Source organism: Petromyzon marinus, chromosome 27, assembly GCF_048934315.1.
Source record: "Petromyzon marinus isolate PM22_M1 ecotype Great Lakes invasive population chromosome 27, UKy_Petmar_22M1.pri1.0, whole genome shotgun sequence".
Classification (NCBI taxonomy): Eukaryota; Metazoa; Chordata; class Hyperoartia; order Petromyzontiformes; family Petromyzontidae; genus Petromyzon; species Petromyzon marinus.
The window spans coordinates 2,021,584-2,036,818 of NC_133693.1; the positions used below are offsets into that span (position 1 = coordinate 2,021,584).

General features: G+C 49.1%; 1 protein-coding gene across 18 annotated transcripts in view; it reads right to left on the minus strand.

Moving 5' to 3' along the window:
- Positions 1-879: 879 nt before the first annotated feature.
- The window catches only part of LOC116946650 (myelin transcription factor 1-like protein), a 34,004-nt gene continuing 19,648 nt past the window's right edge, over positions 880-15,235 (minus strand). For 8 of the 18 annotated variants that reach the window (XM_032961786.2, XM_032961796.2, XM_032961795.2 and 5 more), the window contains 7 exons: positions 14,511-14,573; positions 12,373-12,516; positions 8,596-8,817; positions 7,660-7,757; positions 6,599-6,747; positions 5,321-5,464; positions 880-4,006 (listed from right to left, as the gene is read on the minus strand). In XM_032961786.2, coding sequence (XP_032817677.1) covers positions 3,866-4,006; positions 5,321-5,464; positions 6,599-6,747; positions 7,660-7,757; positions 8,596-8,817; positions 12,373-12,516; positions 14,511-14,573 — 961 coding nt within the window. In that variant the 3' untranslated portion in view covers positions 880-3,865. Of the gene's footprint in view, positions 4,007-5,320; positions 5,465-6,598; positions 6,751-7,659; positions 7,758-8,595; positions 8,818-12,372; positions 12,517-14,510; positions 14,574-15,235 lie in introns of all 18 variants that reach the window. The other 10 variants (XM_032961802.2, XM_032961798.2, XM_032961800.2 and 7 more) reach the window with 8 other exon arrangements.

Here is a 15,235-nt window from a genome sequence, read left to right on the forward strand (position 1 = left end):
TTAAGAGTCCTGAACGTGGGCGGACTATGGACGCGTAGCATCGCCCAGATGCTGGGACAGCACTGGTCTACGATTCACACGAGCTGGTCTCAACCTGTGGGTCTCCCCCCCCTCCCCCTCCCACGACAGATCAGTGATGGGTGGGGGGTGTCGCAAGCCACGGCATGGATGCTGTGCAGGAGTCATTTCTGAACGTGAAACATCAGCGCCACCTGCAGCCACACAACACGCTCATACACAACACGCTCATACACAACATGAGAGGATTGTGTTTCCATACCTGTCAACTCATACGGTTTGCCCGTATTCTTGTACAGGGAAATTGAGCAAAGTTTGTTTGTCTCTATTTGTTTGTATTTCTCCCTTGTGATGGGACTTTGTAGGATGAACGTTCATATTTATAAGGGCACCACGGGGTGACCAATAAGGTCTGAATTGTTCCGTCATAAGGTCGGCAACTGAGCAGGGCTCGACAGGTTTGTGTTTCTAACACTGCATTGACTAGAGGTGTGGACACATGCTCTCTCTATATTGTGACCTTAGTAGAGCTTGGTTGTTGTTTTTTCGCTGGTGGGGTGTAGGCATGGGCACCAGTAGTCTTGATTGGGGGGCCACCATACCCAGGGCCACCTCCAGAGGGAGTGGGGGTGGAGGGTAAGAGAGGCATTTTATTCAAGGCCTCGCTACAACAAAAAGAGTCCCACGTGACATTCTCCCTTTGGACCTCCAACCCTTGGGCCTCGGTGAATCTTTGTGCGATCCTGGCCATCCCAAAACAGGTCCGGAGGACCTCCTCCCTCTGCTTTCCACAGAGGCTGCACACGGACGCGCAGTTGGCGTAGCATTGCACTGCCCCCTTGTGTAAACGCACACGCAGTGCACCTTTCAGAAGCAACTTTATTCATGGTTATACTTTGTATCCGTATGAAACATGCATGGATTGCAAAGCTGTAAGCACACAAGGCTTGGGCTCCAAAGGTGGCCACTTCACTTGACACACACGCACGCGCGCGCCCTCTCAGGCGCGCTCAACACCGACAGCCTCCTGTATTGCAACGTTCGCCTGCTGCATTTCGAAAATTTTAAAGAAAACGATCGGCGGTCGCCAACAAAAAAAAATTAAAGAAAAATAATTATATTTGTACAGACTTTTGTTTATATTAAAAAAAATCTTTTTTTTCTTAAAAGAGCACTGAAAAAAACTATAAATAGTAACGACGAACATTTACTCTCCGTTTTCTTTAAGTTATTCAATAATATTAGCAATAAATAGTAATAAATATATATTTTTAAAACACTGCATTGTAAAACAAATCAACGACAACAATAACAATTATAAATGCTTTTGAAGGCTCAGTGTTCTGAGTGGCTAATCGCGGGGGGGGGGGGTGGGGGGGGAGGAGGCATGGGGAGCTTGTCGGGCTTTTTGAGGGGGGCCGTGGGTTCAGCCACAAGCAATGTGACTTCAGGAGGCGGGCGGGGGGGGGGCAGCTAAAATAAAAAGCCAAGCGCCGCGCTCTCTCCGCCGTGCTTTCTTCGGGGGGGTCGCGGCCCCCTCTTGCTGCCGCCGCCCCCCCCCCCCCCCACCCAGAGATAAAAAAAAAATCCCTGGAGAGAGCGGCGACAACGGCAGAGCCCGCGACGAACAAAACCAAACAAACACTCTGCGACTTTTGCGTGCGCGAGCGGCTCCCTAAGCGATGACCACGAGTGCCGCACGTTCAAATTGACCTCCTCCTCCTCCTCCTCCCCTCCCTCTACGCTTCTTACCTAGCTCGTTCGATTTTTTAAAGTTTTTTTTCACTTTTTTTTGTCACAACGGTTTTGCGAGAAGATACGATTACTAGTACAGTATACTCCAGTGTAAAAAAAATAATAATGGCGTAACAAGGCTTATCATGCATTGGTGAAATGTAAAAGTTGATTTGCAAAGTGTTCATTATGACGTCTCTTCTTCTTATTCAAGAACCCACCCCGAGCCCAAACACAAATCCCGTGTCACAACAAACCCGCGGTGTTTTCTTCAAATGTTGATACTAAGACAAAAGTTTTGGTTTTTGGGATCAAGCTAAAACCCATTATTCTTTTTGTAACATCACATTACTGTTAATACTTATAAATGGTAGCAAAACTCAAAATGGAAGCTACCAGCACTTCATACCATAAAAATAATTTAAAAATAATTTCAATACGGCAAAAAGATGCAACCATGTAATTTTTTTCTCCTACTCTCTGCGTCCTTTTGAATTTTTTAAGTTTTGTCATTCCTTATATATACTATGTTTTATATATATTAAGTTGCATGATAAAATTACAGTACTGAAAAGTTTCACAAGGCCTTCCTCCTTGCTGTGCATTTTCCTCTCTCTCTCTCTTCTCTCTTTTTGCTCACAGCTGCTTCACCTGATTGCGACATGAAAACCCTTGGGTGGGGTCCGCTGGCAGATTGTACATAAACTACACACGCACAACGCACACGTGCGCGCACGCACACACACACACACCTGTAAATAAACGCGTGGATTTAGTGCCAGACATTTCGACGTGCATAGACGCAATCTGCATTCCCGCCTAAACTGTGTGTTCTTTGCGGCCACGTACAAAAGGTTCTACTTTGTGTAAATATGCGTTGCTAGCTACCGTATGCCCCGTGTTCGTCGTCAGGGTTAAATGTGAATTGAGAAGAGTGGCAGGGGTGGAGGTACTGACGCGTGTTTCTCCGTACCGATCCGCGCTATTTCGACGCGCTAGAAACGCCCGGCTGAAATCATCCTGAGCTCAAGCCTGCAACGATAGATAAATAAATAAATACTCACGAAAACGATCCGCAACTAGAATAAATTATTATCCAAATATGTTCGTGTAAAAGCCACAATTTCCAGTTTGATTGTATCATTTTTTTCCATTTTGCTACTATCGGAATGGTTATATTAACGTTTGCATTGATTATAGCGCTTGTTCCACTTTTCCATAATGGAATATACTCAGCCCACAGGCTCGGTCAAACAGCAATTGTCTTTGTCTGCAATGGATTGTCAAAATGCTGCTCATGGTCAAGTGTATTATGGGAGATAATAGAATTGTGTATTATTTTATGAAATCTATGTCTAAAACTTCTACATTTTTTCACTTTCTTAAGACACCAACACTTACTGAAAAGTCTTAAATACCTACGACAATGTTAAGTTGGTAAAACATTTTTGTTTGTTTAAAACAGAACATGATTCTTTGAGCGAATTTTTTTTTCTCTCGAACACTACGACAGGACCCCTTCCCAAAAAGGTTTCCTCTCCGACAAGCGACGCCACCACCGACGCCGCCGCCGGCGACGCCGCTGCTGCCGCCAGCCAAGTGGCCGGAGCCGATCCTCCGCCGCGTCACCGCACGGCACTCAACAAAGTGATTCGTCCAACGCCTAACACACCGGCAAACACAGCCGAATATTTCGCAAACCAAAAACCACCCCTTTGCGCCGTTCTCTCCGCAGACGTTAAACCGAGATCCGTCCGTTCCGTTAACTCGTCTACCTTGCTTCGTCGCGAAAATATTTGACATTTTTAACTCTTTTAGTTTTTTTGTTCTGGCGGTGGACTAGAATCTTTGCGAGAGGTGGTTGAGAAACCTTGGCTGCTGCTGCAGGAGGAGGTGGAAATGAAACCTCATCGTCGGAACAAGTGGGGGGTGGGGGGAGGCGGGAGGGAGTTGGTCCAAGGTCCCTTCCCTCGGCCGGTCGGTCGAGACTTCAATCCACCCTCGGCGCTGCCACGGTGGCGACGGAGAGCAGCTCCGGCAACCCCGGCAAGCCAGCGTGGACGGCGCTGCGGCTGCCACGGCAGAGGGGCGGCCGTGAGAGGCGCCCCGCCCCTCACACCTGGATGCCCTTGACAGCCTGGCGGATGGTGTCCAGCAGGGCCTTCTGCTCGGGACTCTGGTAGTGATCCTGGTTGCTGTACATGTCCGTCAGCTTGGTGACGTACGCGTCAAAGTTCTGCTCGTTGATCGGACCCTGAAGGGAAAAGGCAAAAACGCACGTGCGCTCACTCGCTCGGTTCGTTCCTTGTGGGGAAAGGTAGACAAAAGTAAAAGTAAAGTATACAGGTACAGACGTGCAATTGTTGACTCATTAAGTGGAGAACTGAATTTAACATTACGGGGGATTTTTTGTTGTTGCATGCATTCAACTGGAGACCAGGCTGAGACCACCGAATTCAGCAGCAAATTTACACAAGCGGTGGGTACTCCTTTTCAAATCCATTTGTTCAACGCAGCAGAAAGGGTCACACGCCGCCCTTTTAAGGCAGGGGTCTCGGCTTCCTCTGCGTCGGCTTGGTCGTTGCGCGAACGTCGCGTAATGTTGACGACGCTGGATACAACTCGAGCGGTATAAAGGTGATGGAGCAGGCCTGCGAGATTACTCACGCATTCCACTCGTGGCAGAGGGGCCTCCGCTAGATGAGCACCGTTGGCTACGTAGTACGGTGCGAAAGAAGTTCAACGTGCGTGCGTATACGTAGAGGGAGCAAGAGAGAACTCCTCTCTATAGGGTACGTGGTCTACTCTTCCACGACGGCCAGACGCCTTAAAAGAGGCGGAAGTCCCCACACTTTAGCCCGCCACACGCGACTTGCCGATCGACCGACTCTGCTTTATACTGCGGGGTGCACAGAGGTGGAGGGGTGGGATTAAAGAATCTGGCATCATTGTTTCAACTACCGTGCCGGGAGATCGAACCGGCGATGTCTGGATTGCAAGTGCTGTGTCCTAACCATTACTCCGCGGTGTGGCAGGATCGCTTCGTCCTCTGTAGACGTTCATAAAAACAAAACTCGACGCGAATTTGCGAGGTGGACTAAGAGATTCCTAGGGGACAGTAGAATGGAATTTTTGGAATCCAACTGCGCAGAGTTTCGAGTTTCCGCTTCCTCCAGATATGTGGATTAATATTAATTTGAATAAACGTTCATTTGACTACGTTCTCTAATCCACGTGTTCCTCTTTGAGTCATTCAATGCAATTCTGAGCATGCATCGCGCAAAGAAGCATGGTGACAACTAACACAGGTTAATTACATCATCCAAACTGTAAAAAATTGTGAGCTTGGAGCAGGACGCTTCGCTAGAAGGTTAGATGGTCGACGGTCAAACTGGGTGGGAGCCAAAGAAGGAATCACATCCACTGAGGCGATGGCTTTGGGAGTTATCCATCCAGCAGTGGATTGATCATGCCTGATGGTGATCATGATAATAAGCAAAATGCGTATATCTCATCTCTCTCAACGTTTCTGGAAATATGCTCATTGCCCTCGCGCCTGAGCGGGTACCATGTGGGGCAGCTGCACGTTGGAGAGGCTGCAGATGAGGGCCTGGCTCAGGCTGCTCAGCTCCTGGAGGAGAGCCTCGTTCTGCTGCTCGATAACGCGGTTCTCCTGCTCCATCGTCTGTAGGCTGTTCTCCATGCTCGTGATCTGCAGGGAGGTTTCCACGCAAAGCCGTAAGCGGGGAAACACCAATCCGGCGCCTCCCAAAGTAGCGTTCTTCAACGACAAACCAGACACCATTATCATCATCGATTACCGGTTCCATGCTGACCAGACTCAATGGAATAGAACCGGTGACCAGTGTGGTAACCATGACACCGCGGCGACGCCCGGCGTTTCTTAGTTATCGAGTTAAAGATGTGTTTATCGCGAGACATTTATAAATGTGCGGAAACCTGGTATTAACCGCCTTTAATCGTTTTTTTTCTCCTCAATGTGGTTACCAGTCATCAAACAAACCCTGCTCCTGGCTTGACGAGTGGAAAGAAGATGTGGGTGCCACGTTGGCCAGATATTAACTCCCTCTCCTGGGTTCGATCCCGACCCTGACGCCTGTATATATAGATTATGGGACCTTCTTTGCCAGTACCAAAATATTAGAATAGGGTTTTTTCCCTTTTATCTGGCAACAAAACAGGTTGTTAAAACACCAACCTGAAACCATTTACGAGGAATCATGTCTGCATTAACCACAATACTTGTGGTCAAAATGCAAACAAAAAACATACTCTGATAATATATGCATTGTCCGTGAAACTGATTGGTCCATGCCAGAGACAGCTTTCTTTTGAGCCTCGTCTCAAACGGTGTTAGACCAGAGGACGCCAAAAGGCGTACACAGCTCAACTACAATGCCACTATAAGAGTAATGAGGGCTCAGGGTGAGCATCTACATCATGGGACCTCCTTTGCCAGTACCAAAATATGAGAATGGGGTTTTCCCCTTTTATCAGAGTTTGCATGTTCTTCCTGTGGTCGTGTAAATTTTTATCCGGGTCCTCCGGTTGTTCCCCTCCACATTTTGAATCGACATCATGCGTTTAGAGTACTTGGCTGCCATAAATTTCAACGCGATGATAAGTCCCTTCTTTGAGCTATAATTTGCGATGGCCAGGTCGCGTCTAAAAAAAAAAACCTACGGAGCACAGGTGGGCCATGACTGGGAAGATAGAAAATAGTTTGATGTGGTTTTAATTTTGAGCATAACGACAACAATAACAAGCCAAGCACGCTGCACCAACGGTGGAGTGACGACCCCCCCCGAGTCAGTGAATTAATTGCCTGAGAGTGATCGTCTCCTCCTGAGCTCGGGTCCGCGTTCCCCACCTGTGTCTTGAGTCGAATCATGTCGGCCTCCATCTGCGAGTTGGACTCGTTGAGCTCCTTGATCTCCTCGTCCAGTTGCCGGATCTCCTCGTCATTCTCCACGCCTGCTGATCGGCACGGCAACGCGACGCCGGCGAACGTCCCGGAGAGTGTCGGGGGGGAAAGAATGAAACACGGTGGCGAGATGTTAACTACCTCGCCTGGTGTACAGGAGGTCGTGGGTTCGATCCCGTCCCTGACGCCTGCTGTATGTTTGAGGTTGCGGTCTCTCTCATCATCTTCACGGTGGCTAGGAAATGTCAACTACCTCGCCTGGTATACAGGAGGGCATGGGTTCGATCCCGTCCCTGACACCTGCTGTACATTTGGAGTTGGTGGTCTCTCTCTCCGTGCTCGTGTGGATTTTTGTCCGGGTCCTCCGGTTTTTCCCTCCACATTTAGAAACATGCTTTTAGAGTATTTGGCTGCTCTAGATGTCCACGTGATGATAAGCCACTTCGTTGAGCTATCATTTGTGATAGCCAGGTCGCTTCTGAAATAGAGCTATATAGCTCAGTGGGCATTAGCTGGTAAAATAAAAATGGTTTTTAAGTTTTTATTATTTTGAATAAAACAGGTCCCTGCAGGGTGGGCTGGTAGGAACATTGGAATTTTGGCCAATTTTATTTTTATCACCCCAACAGCACGAGATTTCACTTCGTTAAAGTATTGAAAGGGGACGGACGGACGGACACATTAATCTATTGCAGGCTGGTACACTCAGTTTACAACTTCGTTCCTACCAGTATTATCCAAATATAATCCTCCGCAGAGAGGTCTACTCCAATAACATCACCTATTTAATATTTTTACTTTTAATGCCACGGCGTTTTGCATTGATGAATTTGTTGAGTTTTTCAAGCGCAAAATCGGCGGCGAGGTTGTTTAAAAAAAAAAGCAACGCGCTCCAGGGTTGTGAATCTGCGATAGAAAGTGCATGGGTCGATGAAGAACGCACAGGGAGTGTGAGCGCGCACCCTCACCGTTGCTTGCCCGCAGCTTGATGGTCATCATCTCCTCCCCGGACAGCTTCGCTCGCTTCATGGCCGAGGTGGCCCTGGGGCACCCTGAGAGGCTGCAAGCGGCAACGGCACAGAGCGGAGTTTCAGCACCAAGGTCCACGCCAGGCATGCCATCGTGGCCATAAAGCTTTCGACGCCGCCACACCACGCCTCTCGCTATCCGGTGCGCAAAGCTGCCAGCGAACAAACTGTCAAACGTCGTGGGTTTTTCCTCAGAAAAGCCTCGAGAGTCTCAGGAAGGTAACGTTTACTGCATGTGACCAATTCACCCAAGATGCAGGCCTCGCAAGGTAGAAAGCCAACGCGCACATCTCACAGCCGCTGCACGGCAGGGATGTGGCCTCGAAGGCCTTCAAGGTCTGCCTGAAGAGTGTCCCACCACATAGTCTGATTTCATATATTTAATCATTGTTTAACTTCATTCGTACCGTACGTAGCCAACCCTGATAATCGGAGGTGTGGGGGGAAGGAGAACTAAACACAAAAATCAGTATAGTGTGTCTACCCCGGTGTCGATATATCAGGATAAGGATTTGTTTACGTGACCAACCTTACTAATTGGCTCTGTCGGGTGGTGGCGGGTTGAACGACACATTTATATTTACGCGATCTAACCCAAAGAAACCTCTATTGTGGATAACGCTGGTCGCGAAAGCCCGCGTGCTAAAACAACGATTTGCACTATTGGGTGTCGCTTTAATGGCCCAGCATCTCAAAGTGAACGTGCATCACCACATCTCCCCTCGACCATCCCGTTGCCTCGGACGTCCCTCGTAAACTAGCCGGGGGCAACCGACGGAACAGGCGGGTAACGGTCCGCGCAGCAAATCGAGCGAACCCGACGCCGTCTCGCCGCCGGCGGGAGGACGGGCGGGCGGCGACCGTCGCTACCTGCGGTGCGAGAGGAAGGTTCCGCTGGCGTGGCCCGAGCCGTCACAGCCCGGCGTGGGGCACTGCGCCCCCTCCACCTTGCTGCCCTTCCAGGAGAAGGGCAGGCTGGGCAGCGAGCCCTCGCGCTGGCGCCGCGCCGCCAGCGGGCAGCCCGACGCGCTGCGGTGCGACGTGTACTTCCCCGTCACGTGGCCCTGGCCCGCGCAGCCCGGCACGGGACACCTGGGCGGCACGGTGGGCGGGGCCCCGTGACGTTACAATTCCGCGCAGGTGTAAAGGTTTAACAATAACGGCGGTGGCGATAATGTAACGAGCAAAGTGGTTCAGTGCTAATGATTGCCAATTGATTTTGTTGGGGCTAGGAGACGTAGCGATCATTCTGACTGTTGGGTTGCACGACACGAGGATGAAGTTTCAGGTGAAACGTTGCGTGTCTAACTGCTCAGTCTGTTGATGAGGATTTTGTTCTTCAACTCACCGGTGAACTGAACCGATGACAACTGACGCTTTAAACGCTCGCTGGGCGGTGGTGGCTACGCATGTGGCCTGTAATCCAGCAATGCGGAGGCAGCAAGGGTTGGTGGATCACTGCACGTGCGTTGTGCAACTCCCTTCCTGTGGGCGTCGAGTTTGCCATACCCTGGCTCGCCAGCAGAAGGCAGTACAGCAAAAATGTGGACTAAACCTGTTCCGGCTGTATGGGATAGAGCGTTTCCTCCTCACACGTGAACACTCATTAATTTGCCTGCCATACCACTACGTATGTAGCGGACCGCAGAGCTTGGGAAATTGTTGGCGCCGGCTCCCCGCGTGGCTGGCTTACCAGCCGGTCCGAGGTTACTGATCACGTCTCGAGGGTTATTCTCACTCCACTCGCGTGAGCGAATACCGTTCGAATTACAAGTGATAATTGAATATTGTGTTAAATTTTGATTTAAAGCTTTCGTGACTGCAGTAATTCATATTCTTAGCTCTTTCGGCAAAGTCACGTTGAAGGGAAACAATAAAACAATAAAATATATATAAAACAATAAAAATTTCCACGACGTTTCGACCATAACGCAAACGGGCATCATCAGGTGCCGTTGGTTTTTCACACCTGATGACGACCGTTTGCGTTATGGTCGAAACGTCGTGGGAATTTTTATTGTTTTACATATATTTTATTGTTTTATTGTTTCCCTTCAACGTGACTTTGCCGAAAGAGCTAAGAATATGAGCGAATACCGTTCGAATTACAAGTCATAATTGAATATTGTGTTAAATTTTGATTTAAAACTTTCGTGACTGCAGGAATTCATGTTCTTTGGTTCTTTCGGTAAAGTCACGTAGATAGAAAATAATATAATAAGAAATAAATTTGCAACAATTTATAAAAAGCCAAAAACTCACGACGTTTTTCGATCGCAACACTGCTTGTGTTGCGATCGTAACGTCTTGAGTTTTTGGTTTTTACATGACTTTACCAATAGAACCAAAGATTAAGTATAATGTGTCGCCATTGTTGTTGAGCGACGAACATGTGGCCAGGTCACTTTGTGATTTCACACAAAATTAATTATGTTATCAATAATCGCAGTGTTCTATTGTTGTTTACCCTCTGGAAGGCCTCTGTAGAGCTCCTTCTAAGCGTGAGCTAGCAATTGCAGGGCTGCACCTTTACGATTTCACCTTCAATATAAACAAAAATCCAATGCTCACCACCACGACTGTCACGATTCAGTGCACAAAACTAAACACAAACTGCTGCTGCCTGGAGCATTTTTAAAGTAATAAACTTTCTTCAGAATAACCTCGTTGAGTCGGACGGCGTCTTTTTTCATGAAGTAAATGTTGATTGCACGTGACCAAACATTAACACGGAACGCACGCCAAAGAAAGCTAATGAGGGATGAGCCCGGATAATTCTCAGATGGGTGAGCACCACAAACCGTACATAAAAGGTTGTCTGAGATGCTGTGCGCAGCAAAGAGCTGTACAGCAAAATAACTTCTCTCTGGTACTCCTTCCACCTTCACTAACCCCCCCACTGACCGGCGTGGTGAAGTATGGTCAAATAACCCTCATGGCTGAGACGGCGCAGGGAGGCCCTGACTGATGCAAGAAACAACCCACGCACTCCACACAGATGGGTAAGTAGCCTACTTGCTGTACTGTGGCCTACAGGGACCCCAATGGCCCTTTGTGTGGGCATCTCACATAACGGGGTCTTCGAGTGATCCGTCAACTCTATATTTCATGGAAACTTTCAGCCCTTTTTCAATCCATCGCTCGACGAAGTCCTCGCCACGCCATGGCAGTCATGGGGGTCATTTTACCACACCTCACCACGCTGGTCAGTGAAGACAAGGAGCATAGATGCGGGAGCACAGTACAGGACGATAATGCTGCGCCGCTCTCGGCTTCCCACAAGGTAGCCCCGTTTATCGCCAATAACGAAGGCCTCCCCACAACGCATCGGCGGTGGTAGTTGCTCTGCCATACTTCACCACACTGGTCACCATGGATTGGTGAAGGGGGGAGGCGGTGGAAACCAGGACGGTTCAAGCATCACTCCCCCAATGGGTATCAGCCGCGACGAAAAAGCAGAGCACTGATCTGTCGGCCACTGAGCGTGGCGCGCTAACCACTATGCCACCCCCCCTCCCACTCCTCCCGCCTTACACTAATCACGCCGTGGGTCACAATCCGAGCGGCCGTTTCGCCTCCCAACCCTAACGAGCGAGACTCCTCCCCCGCTCCCTCGTCCTCCGCTCATCGTTAACGGCGAGAACGCCGGCGCCCGCGCCCGGGTCTCAGCGGGCGCCTCGGCGGTGTCCCCCGTGGGAATCTTAACGAGACACCTAATTGACGGCTCGGCAGCCGAGGAAGGTGATGTGTCCTGCGCACTCGAGCAACTAAATTAAACAGACGTGAAACGGGGGGCGGCGGGGATGGCAATGGGACTGGCCCAAGGGGTAAACGTTGCTTGCTCTGTGCAGTAAATTATTTTAACAAAGGGAAACTCTTAACCCGGCTCTCCTGTGATGTTGTAGTGTGCAGGACAACCTGAGGGGTTGCGTTTTTGCGACCTATGTAAATATATATCTATGGTTTGAGCTGTGTTAACCTTGCCACCTTCTCAGTATTGAACACTGATGCTTGTTTAAATAACATGGAAAGCCAGTTCTTTATGCTTTGGAGGCTCTAGGCCCAGACGTGTCAAAATACAGTGCAAAACCAAAGACACATTTGAGTGCACAGACGTAAATTACAAGAAGAGGAGTTTCCTTCAGGAATGTCTTCACTGTGTGCCCCGAGGGCGCCATGGTGGCGAGATGTTAACTACCTCGCCCGGTATACAGGAGGTCATGGATTCGATCCCGGCCCTGATGCCTACTGTATATTTGGAGTTTGCATGTCTCTCTTCCCGTGGTCACGTGGACTTTCCTCAGATTTTTTCCCTCCACATTCACAAACGTGTGTTTTAGAGTCTTTCCCTGCTATACATTTCCACGTGGCAAGCCACTTCTTTGAAGTATAATTTGCGGCCAGGTCGCTTCTAAAAAATAGCTATATAGCTCAGCGGGCCTCACCTGGTAAAATTATAATAGATAAAATTAAATAAAATTTGTCGTCGAGCGATTGGGCATCGGTCTGCCCAGTAACCAGCGACGTTGTTTTGTGGCTTCTCAATTAAAAGTTAAAAATTTACAACGGTGTTAAAATTTGTAGCGTGCACCCACGACGCCACCCTGACTCTCCAGGTGAGTGCGCTGGACCACATGTGTGGGTCACCTGAAGTCCGGACGACCGATCACTTCAGGTACTGAGAAGAGAAGGCTCTTGCTTCTGTACCTGATGCTCTCCTGGTCCTCCTTGTCTTCCTTGATTGGCACCACCTTGATGCCACTTTTCTTGGCACGTGGACAACCCGACAGGCTGATTGGAGAAATGATACATTTTAACGTTAGCTGAGAAACATTATGTACTCTAACCAGCAATAAACACATAAATTGCCACACTATCTTTATAAAACTACTTCTATTTATAGCTACAGTGAGGGAAAAAAAGTATTTGATCCCCTGCTGATTTTGGACGTTTGCCCACTGACAAAGAAATGATAAGTCTATAATCTTAATGGTAGGTTTATTTGAACAGTGAGAGACAGAATAACAACAACAAAAATCCAGAAAAACGCATGTAAATAATGTTATAAATTGATTTGCATTTTAATGAGGGAAATAAGAATTTGACTCCTCTGCAAAACATGATTTAGTACTTGGTGGCAAACCCCTTGTTGGCAATCACAGAGGTCAGACGTTTCTTGTAGTTGGCCACCAGGTTTGCACACATCTCAGGAGGGATTTTGTCCCACTCTTCTTTGCAGATCTTCTCCAAGTCATTAAGATTTCGAGGCTGACGTTTGGCAACTCGAACCTTCAGCTCCCTCCACAGATTTTCCATGGGATTAAGGTCTGGAGACTGGCTAGGCCACTCCAGGACCTTAATGTGCTTCTTCTTGAGCCACTCCTTTGTTGCCTTGGCCGTGTGTTTTGGGTCATTGTCATGCTGGAATACCCATCCACGACCCATTTTCAATGCCCTGGCTGAGCAAAGGAGATTCTCACCCAAGATTTGACGGTATATGGCCCCGTCCATCGTCCCTTTGATGCGGTGAAGTTGTCCTGTCCCCTTAGCAGAAAAACACCCGCAAAGCATAATGTTTCCACCTCCATGTTTGACGGTGGAGATGGTGTTCTCAGGGTCATAGGCAGCATTCCTCCTCCTCCAAACACGGCGAGTTGAGCTGATGCCAAAGAGCTCCATTTTGGTCTCATCTGACGACAACACTTTCACCCAGTTGTCCTCTGAATTATTCAGATGTTCATTGGCAAACTTCAGACAGGCATGTATATGTGCTTTCTTGAGCAGGGGGACCTTGCGGGCGCTGCAAGATTTCAGTCCTTCACGGCGTAGTGTGTTACCAATTGTTTTCTTGGTGACTATGGTCCCAGCTGCCTTGAAATCAAGGCAGCTGGGACTCTACGAGGTGAGATCTTGCATGGAGCCCCAGGCCGAGGGAGATTGACAATTATTTTGTGTTTCTTCCATTTGCGAATAATCGCACCAACTGTTGTAACCTTCTCACCAAGCTGCTTGGCAATGGTCTTGTAGCCCATTCCAGCCTTGTGTAGGTCTACAATCTTGTCCCTGACATCCTTGGAGAGCTCTTTGGTCTTGGCCATGGTGGAGAGTTTGGAATCTGATTGATTGCTTCTGTGGACAGGTGCCTTTTATACAGGTAACAAGTTGAGATTAGGAGCACTCCCTTTAAGAGTGTGCTCCTAATCTCAGCTCGTCACCTGTATAAAAGACACCTGGGAGCCAAGAATCTTTCTGATTGAGAGGGGGTCAAATACTTATTTCCCTCATTAAAATGCAAATCAATTTATAACATTTTTGACATGCGTTTTTCTGGATTTTTTTGTTGTCATTCTGTCTCTCACTGTTCAAATAAACCTACCATTAAAATTATACACTGATCATTTCTTTGTCAGTGGGCAAACGTACAAAATCAGCTGGGGATCAAATACTTTTTTCCCTCACTGTACGCCTGGCGGTATTTTATCTGCTATTAAAAGCGACGGCACAGAAGGTTTTACCAATCGTGCTGCATTGCTCGCCAATGTTTTCCGCGTTTCGTGCTGCGTTTTGCTCGGCACGATGTCTGATGTTTCGCTGCCACGTGCTTGGGAGTTGAAAAAAAAATCTAATCTCCCGGCACGTGGAGCAAAACGTCGGACATCGTGCCAAACACCACGCGGCCACCAACACTGAGCAGACGCGGTAACGGAGCTACTTTAAATGACGGTTACTCGTGTCACTGACGGTGCTTTACTAGGCGACGATCGATTCAAGCGAACTTTCCCAACCTTCTGTGCGAAGTGTAGTTGCCCGTGATGTGCCCCGAGCCATCGCAGCCCGGCGTGGGACACCTGGAGGAGGAGGGAGCGGACGAAACAACGAATCCAATGAGGCTCAAGTATGATCAGCTTCCTGCCAGCAAGCACCACGCGCACGGGTTCGACTCATGCGCTCGCACGTCCGCTTACAGCGGGACTTTCCACAGGCTACCCACATGTGCATGTGCAGCCCGGTTTGTCAATCCACTGCTGGATGGGGGGGGGGGGGGCTCCCCACACCTTGCGGGCAATGAGGGATATTTGACGATACTTCACCACGCCGGTCAGCGTGGGTTGGTAAATGTCTGGGCGGGGGGAGGGGTGCAGAACGAGAGCTGAATTTGCTGCTGCACTGCCCTCTACTTGCCCATGCACGCCGACTAAACCCGTGTTGCACGCACGGTGGTCACCCATCCGAGCGCTATCCAGGCTCTGACCTGCTTAGCCTCCACGATCTGCGGGGATTCGGTGCACTCGAGGCAATTTGGTCACGAGCTTCCGGCCAGAGTCCGGCAGAGCGCACGTCCCACTGCCTATTTATATAATTGTTCACAAACTCTCAACGCCGAAAGCCACGTTTAATGCGCAGCGTCTTGGCACGGGTTTGGCGAGCGGCGTGACGTGACGTGTCCAACGGAGTCACGCCGGCGTCTCCACGTACCTGGGCACAAGTGCCGTGGTGGTCTTTGGTGACC